The 17,673-nt window shown below is 39.1% G+C and overlaps 1 protein-coding gene across 1 annotated transcript in view; it reads left to right on the top strand.

The window, feature by feature from the left end:
• LOC131137647 (diacylglycerol kinase zeta-like) overlaps positions 1-17,673 on the top strand; it is a 56,518-nt gene that overhangs the window by 12,569 nt on the left and 26,276 nt on the right. The window contains exons 10-25 of the mRNA XM_058085831.1: positions 474-545; positions 1,179-1,277; positions 1,352-1,434; positions 1,502-1,562; positions 2,172-2,285; positions 2,374-2,511; positions 2,612-2,690; positions 3,075-3,130; positions 4,086-4,148; positions 4,228-4,301; positions 4,805-4,916; positions 5,306-5,392; positions 5,510-5,622; positions 5,701-5,801; positions 9,095-9,174; positions 9,305-9,349. Coding sequence (XP_057941814.1) covers positions 474-545; positions 1,179-1,277; positions 1,352-1,434; positions 1,502-1,562; positions 2,172-2,285; positions 2,374-2,511; positions 2,612-2,690; positions 3,075-3,130; positions 4,086-4,148; positions 4,228-4,301; positions 4,805-4,916; positions 5,306-5,392; positions 5,510-5,622; positions 5,701-5,801; positions 9,095-9,174; positions 9,305-9,349 — 1,377 coding nt within the window. The remainder of the gene's footprint in view (positions 1-473; positions 546-1,178; positions 1,278-1,351; positions 1,435-1,501; positions 1,563-2,171; positions 2,286-2,373; positions 2,512-2,611; positions 2,691-3,074; positions 3,131-4,085; positions 4,149-4,227; positions 4,302-4,804; positions 4,917-5,305; positions 5,393-5,509; positions 5,623-5,700; positions 5,802-9,094; positions 9,175-9,304; positions 9,350-17,673) is intronic.

Here is a 17,673-nt window from a genome sequence, read left to right as displayed (position 1 = left end):
AGACATAAAGTAACAAAAGTTTTTTAAAAAGGTGAAAAATTATGACCGCTTACCTTCCACATCGGACATAATGAATGTAATAATTATGTCATATGACCTCGTACTTCGGTATGTGACAAAAAAAAATAAATAAATAAAAAAATTCAATTTAATAGAGTAAAAAAAAAAAATCAATTATATTAGGAAAGCAGGAAGTGAACAAATGTAACAGTTACTGATTGTAAAAGTAGCAGATGGAGGGGTAGGATTTAATAAGCTTTGCTTCTTCCTACTCCTTTTGAACTGTGAACTGATTATGTGATGCATTCAATTGTAATCTGATGCATGTTCAAATGAAATAAAACCATTACCATTACCATATGTGCCATTTGTCCATGGATGTATATCCGTGAATATCCATTTGTTTGTCAACTCCATCCCGTCTCGTCGCTTCCCAACACAACATCCCTCACTTATACTCTGCTTTCAAACAGGCGGCCATGAAGACGAGCAAGAAGAAGAAAAGAACATCCTTCAAGAGAAAAAGCAGTAAAAAAGCCACTGAGGTATGCCAGCAATTTCTGATTATGATACTTGAGGAGTACTTCCAAAGACTCAACTGGGAAAGGATAAAGAAGGCATGGAATAGTAGAATTCTAGTCCCAATCTCAACCAGATTGAGTATTTGTAAACTATGCTTGAAAGCCGGGGCCGTGCCAGGAAACTAACCAATTGAAACAAACCAAGAGTGGTCAAAATGGTGTCAGCAGCTTGCTACAAATACTGTCAGATCAGAGTAAAACACCCTTGAGCCTGTATATAATTATCTCTAGAACAAGAGCATTTTATTGTTGCTCATGTTTTGGGTCATTGCATCACCCATGGAAGATTCTACTGGACGTGGTCCTATTCTTTATCCCCTCAATGCAGTTACATTTCTCAGTACTTGTGCCCGACCAATATAGCAGTGGGTCAGTTATTAATGACAATTGCATTATTCATATCGTGATATTCCCGACATGCCTGTGGGTACCTGATACGGATCTGATATGCAGCGGTTTGTTAATCAGCATTACAATCCTAAAATTACATTTTTTTTTTTTTTTTTATAATTTGTCGGAGGCCTGTCTCAAACATTGACACATAATTACTGAGGAAATTGCAATTTGTGTTTTTTTTTTTTTCTTGGTTACTCACAGGATGGACGACAATGGAAGCCCTTCATTATCCGAGCCATCCCATCACCTTTGATGAAACCGCTCATAGTGTTTGTAAATCCCAAAAGTGGAGGAAATCAGGTATTAAATCATTTGTTAAAGTCAATTATCTGTGGATGTATGATTTATTTATTACATTTTGTTCATTTAAACAGGGCACTAAGATCCTCCAGTCCTTTATGTGGTATCTGAACCCAAGGCAGGTATTTGATCTGAGCCAGGGAGGACCAAAAGATGGGTAATTATTGACAGAAATATTCAAATAGTCTGACAAATTAGATATTAACCTGTTTTTAAATATGTAGCTTGGAGCTGTATCGTAAAGTTCATAATTTGAGGATTCTGGCGTGTGGAGGAGATGGAACTGTGAGTACTAACAGAAATGTACATGATTTATCACTTTTCTTGATTATTTATATGACTGTAATTACCATATTTTCTGGACTATAAGTCGCACAAGGCCAAAAATGCATAATTAGGTAGAAAAAAACATACATAAGTCGCATTTTTTGCGGGTAATTTATTTTACAAACTAATCGACCAAAACATGTTCTCATTGTGCATGCGTGGGTTTTCTCCGGGTACTGCGGTTTCGGTTACGCGGGGGGAAGCTGGAGCCTATCCCAGTTGTCTTTGGACGAGAGGCCAATCGAGTGTCCAGCCAATCACAGGGCACATATAGACAAACAACCATTCACACTCACATTCATACCTATGGACAATTTGGAGTCGCTAATTAACCTAGCATGTTTTTGGAATGTGGGAGGAAACCGGAGTACCCGGAGAAAACCCACGCATGCACGGGGAGAACATGCAAACTCCACACAGAGATGGCCGAGGGTGGAATTGAACCCTTGTCTCCTAGCTGTGAGGTCTGCGCGCTAACCACTTTACCGCCGTGCAAAAAGTGCGACTTATAGTCCCGAAAATACGGTAAATATAATATGTTTTTTGTATGTTCATGTATAAAACCAGGTGGGATGGATCCTGTCCTGCCTTGATGAACTGTCATTGAACCCTCAACCTCCTGTCGCGGTCTTACCGCTCGGGACAGGAAACGACCTCGCTAGAACTCTCAACTGGGGAGGCGTAAGTCCAGGCGGACAACAAGTCGTCTACAACGCAGCTTATTGTGTAGTCTAAGTCTGATGCGACTGTTTACCGTATTTGTTCCCAGGGTTATACAGATGAACCTCTGTCTAAGATCTTATCTCATGTCGAGGATGGAACTGTGGTGCAACTTGACCGCTGGAATCTCCAAGTGGAGCCCAACCAGAGTGCAGGGGCCGAGGTGGATGAGCAACAAGCAGACAAGGTAGGACACTTGAATGCAACTGTTATTGTCATTGTGCAATTCAAGGATTTACATACTTTTATGAGGAATACTATTACATGTATTTAATGTGTCTCCTCAGCTTCCCCTCGACGTGTTCAACAATTACTTTAGTCTGGGATTCGATGCTCATGTGACCCTGGAGTTTCACGAGTCAAGAGGTATGTCACAAATTTAATTTTTTTTTAACAAAAAATGATCTGAATGCTGATTGGTTATTTCACCGTGCTAACATGGTGAAATCTTCCACAAAAAAAGGGTAGGCGTACCCAGGGCACGCCCATATAAGGAAGTCCGGCTTACTGTGATGTCACAATGATTCTTTCTGAAACCCATCCCAAACTTCTTTCACTTCCAAATGCACGAACCTCATTTCAGCGCCTTGATGAAGCTGGTTCAGAGAGTAATGTTTGGAAGGAGCTTTAAGAACATAGCTCAAAAAACCAATGCCATAGAACATTTTGGTTATACATTAGCTATGCATGTTGTTGGATATTTTTTTGCGTGTTTGATTTACTGTTTGTATCTCTATGTTGCTGTTTCAGAAGCCAACCCAGAGAAGTTTAACAGTCGTTTCAGGAATAAGATGTTCTATGCTGGGGTGAGTGAACGCTGGCTTTTAAATTGAAGCTACAATTTAATACTATTTAATAGTATTTAATACTTGAGCAACATTTTGGGCATGTTAAGGAGCAATTTATTTTTATTTTTATTTTTATTTTTATTTTTATTTTTATTTTTATTTTTATTTTTATTTTTATTTTTATTTTTATTTTTATTTTTATTTTTATTTTTATTTTTATTTCCTTGCTGTTGACTGGAAAGCACATACATGGCAAGAACTGATACTGAATTTTTATACTAATTAATTAAATGTAATCATTAAACGGGACCTATTTACGATATTTTAGTTTCTCTACCCACCGAGCTACATACGTAATAACATAGCTGCACACTCGCTTAAGGGGTCGGTATGGCACAAAAACAACCAGGAAGTAATAAATAAAACGTTCTTAAACACTAAAAACGCCACAGAACTGCTTTAACTAGCTTGCACTCGGGCGCCATCTTGAAACATGAGACCTCCGTATCAAATCCAGTCTATATCGATATGAACGATATGCTTGTTTTTGATATTGTGCTTAAAAGAAATATCAATATTAAAAAAAATCGATATATCACCCAGCTGTATGATAAAAAACGACATTTTAATAAGATACATCACCGTTTATAGTCAACTCCGATACCGTTTGCAGCTAGCCGCACAAACCGGAAGTCCATCTATGCTTCGCGATTGTGACCAACCACAACGGAATGTCCGTGCCTGCAAGGGAAGCGTGGGTGGAATAAATGAAAACAGACCGTTTTCTTCGGGAACACAAAATCCAGAGAAATACTGCTGAATAGGCGCAGATACTGGAAGAACTACTAAAGCTTTGTGTGCTGGTTATCGTGTGTAGCTGCTTTGTAGGAGTCCACAAGTCAATACAACGGGCCGAACTATGAGCAAGTATTGTAATTCTAATTAATTGTGTTTGTTTTTGACTCTCATTCAGACAGCATTCTCAGATTTCCTAATGGGGAGCTCCAAAGACCTGTCAAAGCACATCCGAGTGGTGGTGAGTAACCGTCAATCAGTCAGCTCTTGTGTAGAAACACGACCACTTCATTTGTGCGTCTGCTTGTGCGTGTCCCCAGTGTGACGGGACGGATTTAACATCCAAGGTTCAGGATTTGAAGCTGCAATGTCTGGTCTTCCTCAACATCCCCAGGTTAGTCGCTACCGCTTCAACTCCTGACAGCAGTTACCCCCCCACTAGGTTTGCTATGGCTGGTTGAAAGATACCCCTAATTTACCCTCGGTCTTAATTAGTTTTTACTTCCAGTTAAGAGATAAGAATGGTGTGTCTCCCCGTGATATTATAATACACACCCCAGAAACAAAAAACTAATTAAGACCGAGGGTAAATCAAAGTATCCTTCACTTGTAGGATAACAGTTTTAATTAATTTGTCCTTCCACAGTGAAGCACAACCACTTTCATTTACTTCTTCCATTGCTATTGATTTTTGTTTTTTCTTCAAGTCCAAATTTTAATGTGGTCGTTCACATTACAAAAAAAAAAAAAAAAAAAGTGAACGTAATGCATCCAGAAAGCACAACGCAAAAAACAGACCATACATTTATAATACAGTTCAACGGACAAATATTAATATTTATTTGATGTTTTTCATCAGTCTCTACCTGGTCTCACTGGTGTGTGTTTGTGTACCAGGTACTGTGCAGGCACCACCCCTTGGGGGAATCCAAGCGAGCACCATGACTTTGAACCACAACGCCATGATGATGGATACATTGAGGTCATTGGTTTCACCATGACATCACTGGTATGGAAGAATAATTGATATTTTAATTCATTATATCGTATCATTATTTACATTTAAAGGTGCTAAATGGCACTTTTGCATACTAAAAAATATAAAAACACACCGGCCAGCAAATGTGGTTTAGGACTTGCAAATAATATCTGTAAATTAGAAAAATTATCAGTATAACCGAAAGTTAGTGATGGGAATAAATGTATTCATCTAATGTAAATATTATGATGTCACCAGGCTCAGAATTAGTCAGATCCCTGTCTTCATAATACCGGCTCATCAAAATGTCTGATCCACTTTTTCATCACTCTTTTTTTCATCTCTCAAGCAAACCCAGCCATCATCATCAACATGACTGTATCTCTCATTAAATGTATTCTGTGTGCCTTTTTGTGTAGGCTACCCTCCAGGTTGGAGGTCATGGCGAGCGTCTTAATCAGTGTCGAGAAGTAACCCTCACCACGACAAAACCTCTTCCCGTTCAGGTACCGCCCCACAACGTTTGTATGCGACTTTTAATTCATGAACTAACTAACTATCATGTAATAGACGGTGGTTTATTCATTAAATATTTATTAAACATTTGTATTGTTTGTATCCAGGTGGATGGGGAACCATGTAGACTCGCTCCCTCTATCATCAACATCAGCCTCAGAAACCAGGCCAACATGGTCCAGAAGACCAAACGGCGGACATCCCTGCAACATCTCAATAAGTAAGTCACACCTCACAATCTTCGGAGTCATTAAAACAGTTTTGGACTTAAATCGGCACCTTGCTGTTTGTGTCTCAGCCAGCAGCCGGTCCCGGAGAAGCTGCGGCTTCGAGTCAGCAGAATCAGCATGGGTGACTATGAGGCTCTGCACTACGACAATGACAAACTACGGCAAGCATGTAAGGAAAAATACACTATATTACTTATAGAACCATTTGGATTGTATTGTATTAGTGGACCAGCCTGGACACATCTTAGTATTGTGTAATGGAGTTGCTACTACTGGTTGCTATGGTGCTCTCTGCACATTGCTGGAAGTAATAACACAGTATAGGTAATATATATACAGCATTACTAATACAATTTCAGTAATTGTATTAATTTACTGCATACCCGTTTCCAGTCTCAGTACCATACATTGTAGTGGTAAACATGCATCAGATTACAATTGAATGCATCCCATAATCAATTCACAGTTCCACATGTCCAAAAGGAGTAGGAAGAAGCAAAGCTTATTAAATCCTACCCCTCCATCTGGTACTTTTATAATCAGTAACTGTTACATTTGTTCACTTCCTGCTTTCCATAATTTATTCATTCATTTATTTTCTACCGCTTTTCCTCACGAGGGTCGCGGGGGGTGCTGGAGCCTATCCCAGCTGTCTTCCGGCGAGAGGCGGGGTACACCATGGACTGGTGACCAGCCAATCACAGGGCACATATAGACAAACAACCATTCACACTCACATTCATACCTATGGACAATTTGGAGTTGCTAATTAACCTAGCATGTTTTTGGAATGTGGGAGGAAAACCGGAGTACCCGGAGAAAACCCACACATGCACGGGGAGAACATGCAAACTCCACACAGAGATGGCGGAGGGTGGGATTGAACCCTGGTCTCCTAGCTGTGAGGTCTGCGCGCTAACCACTTTTCCGCCGTGCCGTCCGCTTTCCATAATAATTTTTTTATTTTTTTTATTTTTTAATTTTTTGTCCCGTACCAAATTACGAGGTGATATGAGCATCCAATGACATAATGTGTACCATAGTAACTGTCCATATAGTGATATATATATATATATATAGCACATCATGACTGGTTCATGACTCTTATTCCTTGTATTACTTTACAAAGCATTTTATTCTTGGCCTTACTTTACTCCCATTGGCTTACTTTTCAGACACTGTTGTTGCTCATTGGACAAAATGCATATCAATCATCATATCAATTCTCATCTGCTCCTTGTTTCACATTACAGAAGCAATGGCATTAATTCAATGACACATCCCTATTGTGACTGTGTATTATTTTGGGATCTAATGTCTATTATGAAAGGTTATGGCTATAAAATACACGTGTTTGTGTGTTTCGTCACCCGTGGTGCAACCATCCCCCAATCAGCGTTGCATTTTTTATTTTTGGTCCCCATCTTAAGCAACTTATGACTCATGAAATATGTCACACAAACGGCTTTCCTCTTCTACTGTACATGCCGTTCTGTATTCCGACACAAGGTGGTGTAGTAGCGATAGCACAGACAGTATGTTCTTTTTTTGTGATTATTTGTATGTGCAGCATGGTGCCCTAAGACCCAAGTCTAATCAATAAATGGTGAAAAAATATGCAAATCAATTGAAGAACCACATGAATAAGCCAAGGGCAAAAATAATTGTCTTTTTCTCGCTATACAGTATATATTTATTTATGTTTCAGTATGAAAATCTATTACTGTCAATATAATGTCAATGGATATGGATTAAATAAATTGGTAAATAAATCAACATATTGTCAGCTTGGCACAAAAATATATATAGAAGTATAGAATATAGTGTGTTCAAACACACATACTGTAAATATAGCCACCATTTTAATCAATGAAGTCCATGGATATCATCAAGTTCTGAGTAGTAAACAGCTTCTGGAAGAACCGCCATGGAGACCAATTTGAAGCGATACGGGGGCATATGGTCTGAGCGCTGACCCCTCCAACCTCTGCAGCAGTGTTGGCGGCACTCGTGCGTCTATTTTCCCAAACACAAGCTGTGCATATATAACGCTGAGCTTGAGCACCGAATTTAACATTTTTTTTTACACTTTTTTTTCATGATTTGACCGGTTCTACGACTTGTATGTCTTATATGTGTGTGTTGCAATAAATATTGCCTGAACATGTGGACAGGAAGTGACATCAGAGTTTTGCTTGGATTACGGCCACAATGTTAACCCATGTTATTATTATTATTATGTTTGTAACACCATTAAATTAAATTACTGTAGGCTGCACGGTGGATTGAGTGGTTAGCGCGCAGACCTCACAGCTAGGAGACTCAAGTTCAATTCCACCCTCGACCATTTCTGTGTGGAGTTTGCATGTTCATGCGTGAGTTTTTTTTTACTCCGGTTTCCTCCCACATTCCGAAAAAACATGCTAGGTTAATTAGCGACTCCAAATTGTCCATAGGTATGAATGTGAGTGTGAATGGTTGTTTGTCTATATGTGCCCTGTGATTGGCTGGCCACCAGTCCAGGAGTGTTACCCCGTCCGCGTCTCGCTCGAAGTCAGCTGGGATAGGCTCCAGCGAGGATAAGCGGTAGAAAATGAATGAATGAATGATTTTAGAGTGAACTGCGAGACGCCTGTAAATACATTTGGCATATTTCCATTTTTTTTCATGATTTGACCGGTTCTACGACTTATACTCTGGAACAGTTTTTTTCTACATTGATACCCACAAGAGGGCGCTCTATGTTATGTTGTTTAGACTATAGTTATGTTGACTTACCACCTATTCCGGGTACGTTAACACAGTGTTTTTCAACCTTTTTTGAGCCACAGCACGTTTTTTTATGTTGGAAAAATTTTGCGGCACACAAATAACCAACATTATTTACTTCTTTCAGCTTTTTCCTGATTATGGACTCGCCACAGCAGATCCTTTTGATCCGCATACTAATTTTAACCAACAATGTTACAAAATGTCACCACTACCACTCACGTGCATCACTAAGTCTAATATTACATTACCAACGACACGCAACAATGACATAATATTTGCAGAAAATTATTAATACATGTTAATTAAAAAAGTGATATTGAATAATTCCTCACGGCACACAGTTGTTGAAAATCACTGCGTTAACAGACGTCTATTTAGCCTTTTTTTCTCCATTTTATTGTTAGTAATTCAACAATAAATGAAGATTAATTGTCTGTTCTTGGTCTCTGATTTTATAGAATAAATCCCCCCCCCAAAATCGATTGCTTCTGCATCTCTCTCGGTCCCATAGAATCGAGCTCGCTACACGCTCTGTACACACACAGGAGCTGCTGGGACTTATTCCTGTTTATTATACTGTATATTAAAAAGGCTTAACATTCCACACATGGTCCACGGTTTGCTCAGGTTTGATGTAAAAGGATATCGAAGTTGCAGTCGAGTAATTGTCTTGCGTCTGTGTGTCCCCAGCCATTCCTCTGGGATTGATTGTGGTTCCTGGAGACAGCGACTTAGAGACGTGCAGAGAGCATATCCAGCGCTTACATGAGGTGAGACGTGACGGCGGGGACGGATATGAATGTGAATGGAAAAGACCAAATAGTCGCTCATTGAAGGAATGGTGTTGTCAGGACGGGACGCTTTTTCCTTACATTTCTATACTTCCGTCTGTCTATCCAGGACTTCTGTTCTATTCATTCACCTTCCAGAAGTGGGGGAACGCAGGTTGGTTGTCTGATTCTGGAGATCCTTGTGGTTTTTGTATGTCGAAATAGGACCAATAACTTTATTGTGAACACAAAGGGACTCTAATTCCGTGGCGCAGGGTGGTGAAGCGCAGTGGTAATTTGGTCAGCCAATTTGGTGATTAGAGGGTATGGCGGCGCACCATGAGAGGTGTCCATATTTTCAGCGTAGCGCAGTGACAAATTCGTCAGCATTTATTATTTGTTAGCATTATTGTTTTGAGACGCCAAACTGTCCCCAGCAACTACCTGGAACTACTTTCCTCAGCACTAAAACCCAACCAGAACTCAGGACTCAGGACAGGAAGTGGAGAGGGGAGTCGTTGTTGACGGACTTCACTGCTTATACAACTTCATGTCAAAAAAAAATCTGAACTATCCCTTTAAATTCTCTCATGCTTTCTCTCATCCCTCTTTTACCACTTGCGTTGGTGGGAGGATGGAAGTGTGGGTGCGCGGCGCTGCGCCAGACTGCGCTGCTCAGAAAATTTGCAAAGTGCGCAAGCCACACCCCGTTGATGAAAGATGAAGATGAAATGACCGGAGGACTATAACCTTGTACATCACAGTCTATCATAGCATTCTGTTGACATTCTCTTCAATGAGTTAAAAGGTCAACATAACGGCTTTTGCAAATTGTACACATCCATTGATAGCTACTTTGTTTGCCATCAAAAAGATTAACTCGTGATTGGCCGATTGCACCGATATTATATATGGACGCATATCGGCACGTCTGATCAGAGATCAAAAGCAGAACTAATGTGGCGCAACATTCCCCAAACCTACACGGTTAAATTGGGTTGGTCACCCAAACACTGCAGCCGCCATTTTTTTGGTTTCATTTCCCATTCATATTACCCAATATAGTCCATATAATCAAAGAAAATCAGCCATTTAAGACATGAACAATACTTGTGCTTATGTGTGTGTTGCAATAAATATTGCTTGAACATGTGGACAGGAAGTGACATCAGAGTTTTGTTTGGATTACGGCCACAATGTTAACCCATGTTATTATTATTATTATGTTTGTAACACCATTAAATTAAATTACTGTAGGCTGCACGGTGGATGAGTGGTTAGCGTGCAGGCCTCACAGCTAGGAGACCCGAGTTCAATTCCACCCTCGACCATTTCTGTGTGGAGTTTGCATGTTCATGCGTGGGTTTTTTTTTTCCTCCGGTTTCCTCCCACATTCCGAAAAAACATGCTAGGTTAATTAGCGACTCCAAATTGTCCATAGGTATGAATGTGAGTGTGAATGGTTGTTTGTCTATATGTGCCCTGTGATTGGCTGGCCACCAGTCCAGGGGTGTTACCCCGTCCGCGTCTCGCTCGAAGTCAGCTGGGATAGGCTCCAGCGAGGATAAGCGGTAGAAAATGAATGAATGATTTTAGAGTGAACTGCGAGACGCCTGTAAATACATTTGGCATATTTCCATTTTTTTTTTCCTCAGCGGTTGTTAAATAGTTTATGGAAAACTTTCAAGTGGGCCAATTATGCCGGCCAGAACCTGACGTGCCTGCGTGTATTTGACTGTTCGGTGCAGATCAAGGCGCACACCGTCAAGACTTTAATGAGAAGCCCATTACGTTGCTGGTTGCAAAGTTTTAAGATTCAGCGGCCACAAGAAGAGAAATGTCTTTTTGATTAGTTTGGGCAATCAGCGTTTGAAACACGCTCTACCGACACCGACGGGTCAAGTTGGCTAAGTCACTTTGCATTGTAAGCACTTCAATCGTTAGGTTTGAGTTTCTGTCACAGTCGCTTCCAATAACAAAACAGAACCTAAAATTGTGTCGTGTCCAAGCGAATTAAGGGAGATGTTTCAGAGGGAAGCGCTAATTAAGCCGGACTCCATTCCGCTGTCTGAACCGGGTAATATTAGCTAACTAGTAAAGCAGCAATTAAGCCATCTGTCCAATTAGAGCATGTCCAGTTAGCGTGTAGAAGGCTACCATGCCAAGCACTCTTGCTTCATTCCGAGGTTTATTCCCTTGCACAAATACATCTCAATAAATAAATTTAAAAAAAAAGGTTACATGTGACCAACCTACTGAAAGAAGTTTGCCTTTCGGGATCAATGTGTGTTGCCTTTCTAACATCCGCCTTGATATTTTATTGGTGCACACATGAAATGAAATGCCGGTGCTAACAACAAACACCCACACACAAAATCTGAAAAGGTTCTGCACTCGAGGGGTTGCATTGCACAACACACAACATGCACACGCTTACTCAGATACAATTTGGCCCGGAACAGGATCACAGAAAAAAAAAACCAACCTTTTATTCAGTCTAACTTTAGATTCCAAAACAGATATTCATATTATAAGACCGTATTTTTCGGACTATAAGTCGCACTTTTTGTCATAGGTTGGCTGTTCCTGTGACTTATACTCCAGAGCGACTTATAAATAATAATAAATAATAATTTTATTTGTATAGCGCTTTTCAAAATACTCAAAGACACTTTACGGAAATATGGAGTTGAATAAAAACAAGTAAAGAGTGTAAAAGATACGTTAAAATACAACATTCGTTCGTTTATATACAGTTAAAACATTAAAAACAGATTTAAAGAGGTGGGGTTTTAAATGAAAAAAAAACTGTTTATGTTACAAAAACACTGGACACCTTTCCTGTTCATGTTTATTTTTTGAGTAGCTGAATAATAACCATTGTGTTAGCATATCTTACACCTATTCAGACTGTTCTCTATTCTTTTATTGTTAGAACTTGCCTTCCAAGATGATGTAATGTCTGTTTTTTTCTACCTAGTAATTATGCATTTTTAAACTGTATTACAGAAAGCAGGAAGTGAACAAATGTACAAGGATGAAGAGTCTTGAACCAGTCATGATGTGCTATATATATCACTATATGGACACTTACTATGGTACCCATTATGTCATTGGATGGTCATATCACCTCGTAATTTGGTACGGGACAAAAAATTTAAAAATAAAAAAAATAAAAAAATTATTATGGAAAGCGGGCGGCACGGTGGAAAAGTGGTTAGCGCGCAGACCTCACAGCTAGGAGACCAGGTTTCAATTCCACCCTCGGCCATCTCTGTGTGGAGTTTGCATGTTCTCCCCGTGCATGCGTGGGTTTTCTCTGGGTACTCCGGTTTCCTCCCACATTCCAAAAACATGCTAGGTTAATTAGCGACTCCAAATTGTCCATAGGTATGAATGTGAGTGTGAATGGTTGTTTGTCCATATGTGCCCTGTGATTGGCTGGCCCACCAGTCCAGGGTTTACCCCGCCTCTCGCCCAAAGACAGCTGGGATAGGCTCCAGCACCCCCGCGACCCTCTTGAGGAAAAGCGGTAGAAAATGAATGAATGAATGAATTATGGAAAGCAGGAAGTGAACAAATGTAACAGTTACTGATTGTAAAAGTACCAGATAGAGGGGTAGGATTTAATAAGCTTTGCTTCTTCCTACTCCTTTTGGACATGTGGAACTGGGAACTGATTATGGGATGCATTCAATTGTAATCTGATGCATGTTCAAATGAAATAATACCATTACCATTTTTGGCCTTATACTCCAGAAAATACAGTACTTTTTTTTCTAACAGTAAGAACATTTTGGACACACGGGACATCTATACATTTTGGAAAGTCTTTTTATTTCCCTTCTAATCATATTTAATAAACAGCAAAACTTACTATTATTATGTGCTTTACAACCAATCGTATGTAAACCAAAGAAATGTTATTAACATCAACAAATGCAATCACATGTAGACGTATTTACAGTAAACAAAACATGGAGAGGGCTGCACGGCGGTCGAGTGGTTAGCACGCAGGCCTCACAGCTAGGAGACCCAAGTTCGAATATTTACTTATGTACATGGAATAACAAAATCACTAAATATACAACATTAAACACATCATCACACACAATGATGGGAGATGACAGTAGACTTATCTGGTAGAATCTACTTCTACTCCAATTGGGACAAATTAGTAAAAGTTGGAGCTGGTAGAGGGTTTGAATCCAGACCCAGAGATGGTTGGATCAGATTCCAATGTGCTCTTTCTTTCATTCTACCTTTTATCATATTTCCACAGCATTTCAGCCAAGTTTCAGCGTTCATTCTAAATTTTCAAAGCGAGTCCGTTTCGCTTTTGCTTTTTTTCATTTACACGCAATGTCTGCTGATAGTCCATCATGTAGTTTTTTGTCAAATTGCCGGCATTCCCGACTTTCTTTGTTATTGGTGTCGGGTTATTTTGCAGTGTCACTCAATTAAAGAATTAGTCTTCATTTGGGGAATCGATTCAGTGGAATGATACAAAACAGAGTAAATGGACTAGTTTGTTTAACAAAATGTTATACAATACCTGAGACTGTGTATGGAAATTTGCGTTAAAAACCGAATCCTACCTAAACTGATCTCAGTTTGATCACCAGCCGTGGGATTTTGGAATCCACTCATATAGCAAAAGTTGCCGCAACATTGTTGTGTTGCTCATATAACAGGAAGAGTATTCCATTCCCAAATTGTGGCGGTTGTCTCTACGGTGTCGTCTTTGAGGATCAAGTTCAGTCCCGAGACGGGATTGCCTTCAGTGATGATAAGCCTTTTCCCAGCGATGGAAAGCATCGCCTCACACTACAGTCGGGCGCTCGTGTGTGTGTGTGTGTGTGTGTGTGTGTGTGTGTGTGTATACCGCTATCTCAAACCGAGGCGATACAGCAGACGAGCAAAACAAAGCACAATAAACTGCGGCATAAGCAGTCAACGTTTTAGCTGCATGCAACATTTGTTGTGCTGTTCTTTACAAAATGGAACATAATTCAATTTTGAACCCGGGAAATACCTTAAATATATTACCAATGAAGTCTGTAAAATTAAAATTAAAAAAAAAATCAGAAAATTTTCAACTATAATGATGAAAATTGTAATATTAATAATGATTATAATGATGGTAATAATGATAAAGATTATAACAATAATGCTAATAATAATATTACAATGATAATAATAACAGGGGAAACAAGACAGTGGCATGAACATGATTATATCTTGCAAAAAGGGGTAGGCATTTATAAGCTTTTGCTTCTACCTACTCCTTTTTGGCTTGGGATCAGATAGTTGAATACAAATGTAAATAATAAAAAAATAATAATAATGGAAATAATTATATTTTCATTGATGTAAGGAATGTACTGTAATGATTCATATATTTGCCCAAATAAAGTAAAAAAAAAAAAAAAACAGGCTGTTAAATTTATTGGCAAGAAACAGAAAAATACAAAAACTATACAAAAATACAAAAAAATGCTCTCAGTCTTAATAAAGCATTCAAATAATTTCCACTTAAAATAGCATCTTTACGCCTGCCAAATGTTGTTCTGTGTGTGTTCACAGACATGCTTTAGGCTGTGTTATTTCCTCCTTAACGACTTTAAATAATTAGTTTATCCGCATGATTTAAAAAAAAAAAAAAAAGCTTGATGGTAATTTCACAGTTTAGGATTTTAAAACAAATGTATTTCTGGTCTAGCAAAGCAAGCCACTAAAATTCACTCAGCATATTGCGCATCAACATGAGGTGGAAGGTGAGAAAACATCCTTTTTAAAAAAAAAAAACAACAAAAAAAACAACCACTCATGAGTGGCTTTGTGTTTTCCGTGGTTTATGGTGATTATTTTCCATCCTCTGCTAATTTATTAGAAAACAAGCTCCCTTAATGCACTAACCCCCCTCCCCCCCGGGCCCCCGTAGCACCAAATTATTTTTTGTCTGTCTTTCATCTTGGCGTCCAGGGGGGGGGGGATTGTCGCTGCCAAGAATCTTGTGATGCCGCGATGCTGTCATACACGGTGACTTGTGCAAACTGGGGAATGCGGTCGCTGTTGCTTTTATAACGCCATGCTGGCCCAGCATCGCTTTTTTTTTTTATCGTGTGCCGAACTCAAGCGGCGTTCATGTTGTTGTTGTTGTTGACAGAAATAGCATTTGCTCATTCACATCCGGTAATTTTGTGAGGTGCATTTTTTACTTTTCACAATGCGCAACTTTATTTACATTTAAATGTTACATCCAAATGAATTATACGATTATGAATACCGCTTGAGAGTTGCCGTGAATCATTGTGTTGCGTAGCAACTAGATGGATGCAGCGCTGCTTAATCTTCTGCTCTCATGACTGATGATGGTTATAGATTAACTTTTACCTCATCACATCGATTTTTTTTTGCAGTACATTCGACACTTTTACACACTTTTGTAGCCGGCACAGAACCACTAGCTCTCTCTATTACAAAGGCCATTACTATACGTATCTTGATACACTCCGAATGACATGCAGGATGAAGCTCATCACTTCCAATAATACAATATGGTGGACTTAAAGATCTAAAATTCATTCCAGATAAACAATATTAACATTTCTCTCAAACATTGTTCACAAAAACGTGTGATAGTGAGCACTTCTGCTTTGCTGAGATAATCCATCCCACCTCACTGGTGTGCTCATCAGACTCATCGTGATTAGTGTAGACGTGTGCCTTAGACTGTCCACAATAAAAGGCCACATTGAAATGTGCACTTATTTTATCATTTTCACACATCTTATTCGCATAGAGATTGTTAATTGTGGTCCACTCCTCGTTGATGGCTGTGCAAAGTTGCTGGATAACAATGGGAACTGGTACAAGCTATCGTATACGCTGGTCAAACATGCTCAATGGGTGACATGACCCGGTGAGTATGCTGGCAATGCAAGGTCCATGCAACATGGGGCCGTGCATTATATTGCTGAAACATTCTTAATTCTTAATTTCTTAATTTATTTCAGACATGCATACTATGTTACATTGTTGTTTCTCACATATACACTTACAATACAATACACTTACAATATATATATATATATATATATATATATATATATATATATATATATATATATATATATATACACTTACAATACAATACACTTACAATATCTATCTATATATATATATATAGATATTGTAAGTGTATATATACAGTGTATATATATACAGTGTATATATATATATACACATACACTTACAATACAATACACTTACAATATATTTATATATATATATTGTAAGTGTAATGTATTGTAAGTGTATATGTGAGAAACAATAATGTAACATAGTATGCATGTCTGAAATAAATTAAGAAATTAAGAATGTTTCAGCAATATAATGCACGGCCCCATGTTGCATGGACCTTGCATTGCCAGCATACTCACCGGGTCATGTCACCCATTGAGCATGTTTGACCGGCGTATACGATAGCTTGTTCGAGTTCCCATTGTTATCCAGCAACTTTGCACAGCCATCGAAGAGGAGTGGACCACAATGTATATGTGTGTGTGTGTGTGTATATATATATATATATATATATATATATACACACACACACACACACACACACACACACAACACCTCATTACTACACATGTCTGAAAGGGAGCAGGAAGAAGCAAAGCTTATTAAATCCTACCCCTTCTCCACGCCATAGCAGTTACCAATTCAATAAATGATTGGTGCCCAGCACCCCAGCAGTCCCCGCACACCCCGCTGCCCTCCAATAATAAGCCATTTTGGCTGGACCCACAAGAAACATGAGCATGTTTGGCTGGCGTATATGACAGCTTGTACCAGTTCCCATTGTTATCCAGCAACTTTGCGCAGCCATTGAAGAGGAGTGGACCACAATTAGCAATCTCTATGCGAATAAGATGTGTTGCACTACATGAGGCAAATGGTGGTCACAGCAGACACTGAATGGTCCCCAGACCCCCTAATAAATAAAAAATTCAATTTTAATTTATTGCAGACAGTCTAAGGCACACCTTTACACTAATCATGGTGTCTAATGAGCATCTTGATGTGGAACACCATTGAGGTGGGATGGATTATCTCAACAAAGCACAAGTGCTCACTATCACACATTTAGACAGATTTGTGAACAAATTTGGAGAGAAATTGTAATATTGTTTATGTGGAATTAATTTCAGATCTTTGAGTCCGTCTCATGAAAAATGGGCATGGACATGTCACCCATTGAGCATGTTTGGCCGGCGTATATGACAGCTTGTACCAGTTCTGTTATCTGTTATCCAGCAACTTTGCGCAGCCATTGAAGAGGAGTGGACCACAATTAACAATCTCTATGCGAATGAGGCAAATGGTGGTCACAGCAGATACTGAATGGTCCCCAGACCCCCTAATAAATTATAATAATAAATATTTGAGTCGGGGCGGCACGGTGTTCTAGGGGTTAGCGCACAGACCTCACAG

The sequence above is a fragment of the Doryrhamphus excisus genome, chromosome 10 (assembly GCF_030265055.1).
Source record: "Doryrhamphus excisus isolate RoL2022-K1 chromosome 10, RoL_Dexc_1.0, whole genome shotgun sequence".
Lineage (NCBI taxonomy): Eukaryota > Metazoa > Chordata > Actinopteri > Syngnathiformes > Syngnathidae > Doryrhamphus > Doryrhamphus excisus.
The sequence above is the reverse complement of the archived record's forward strand: the minus strand, read 5'-3'. Positions and strand labels throughout refer to the sequence as shown.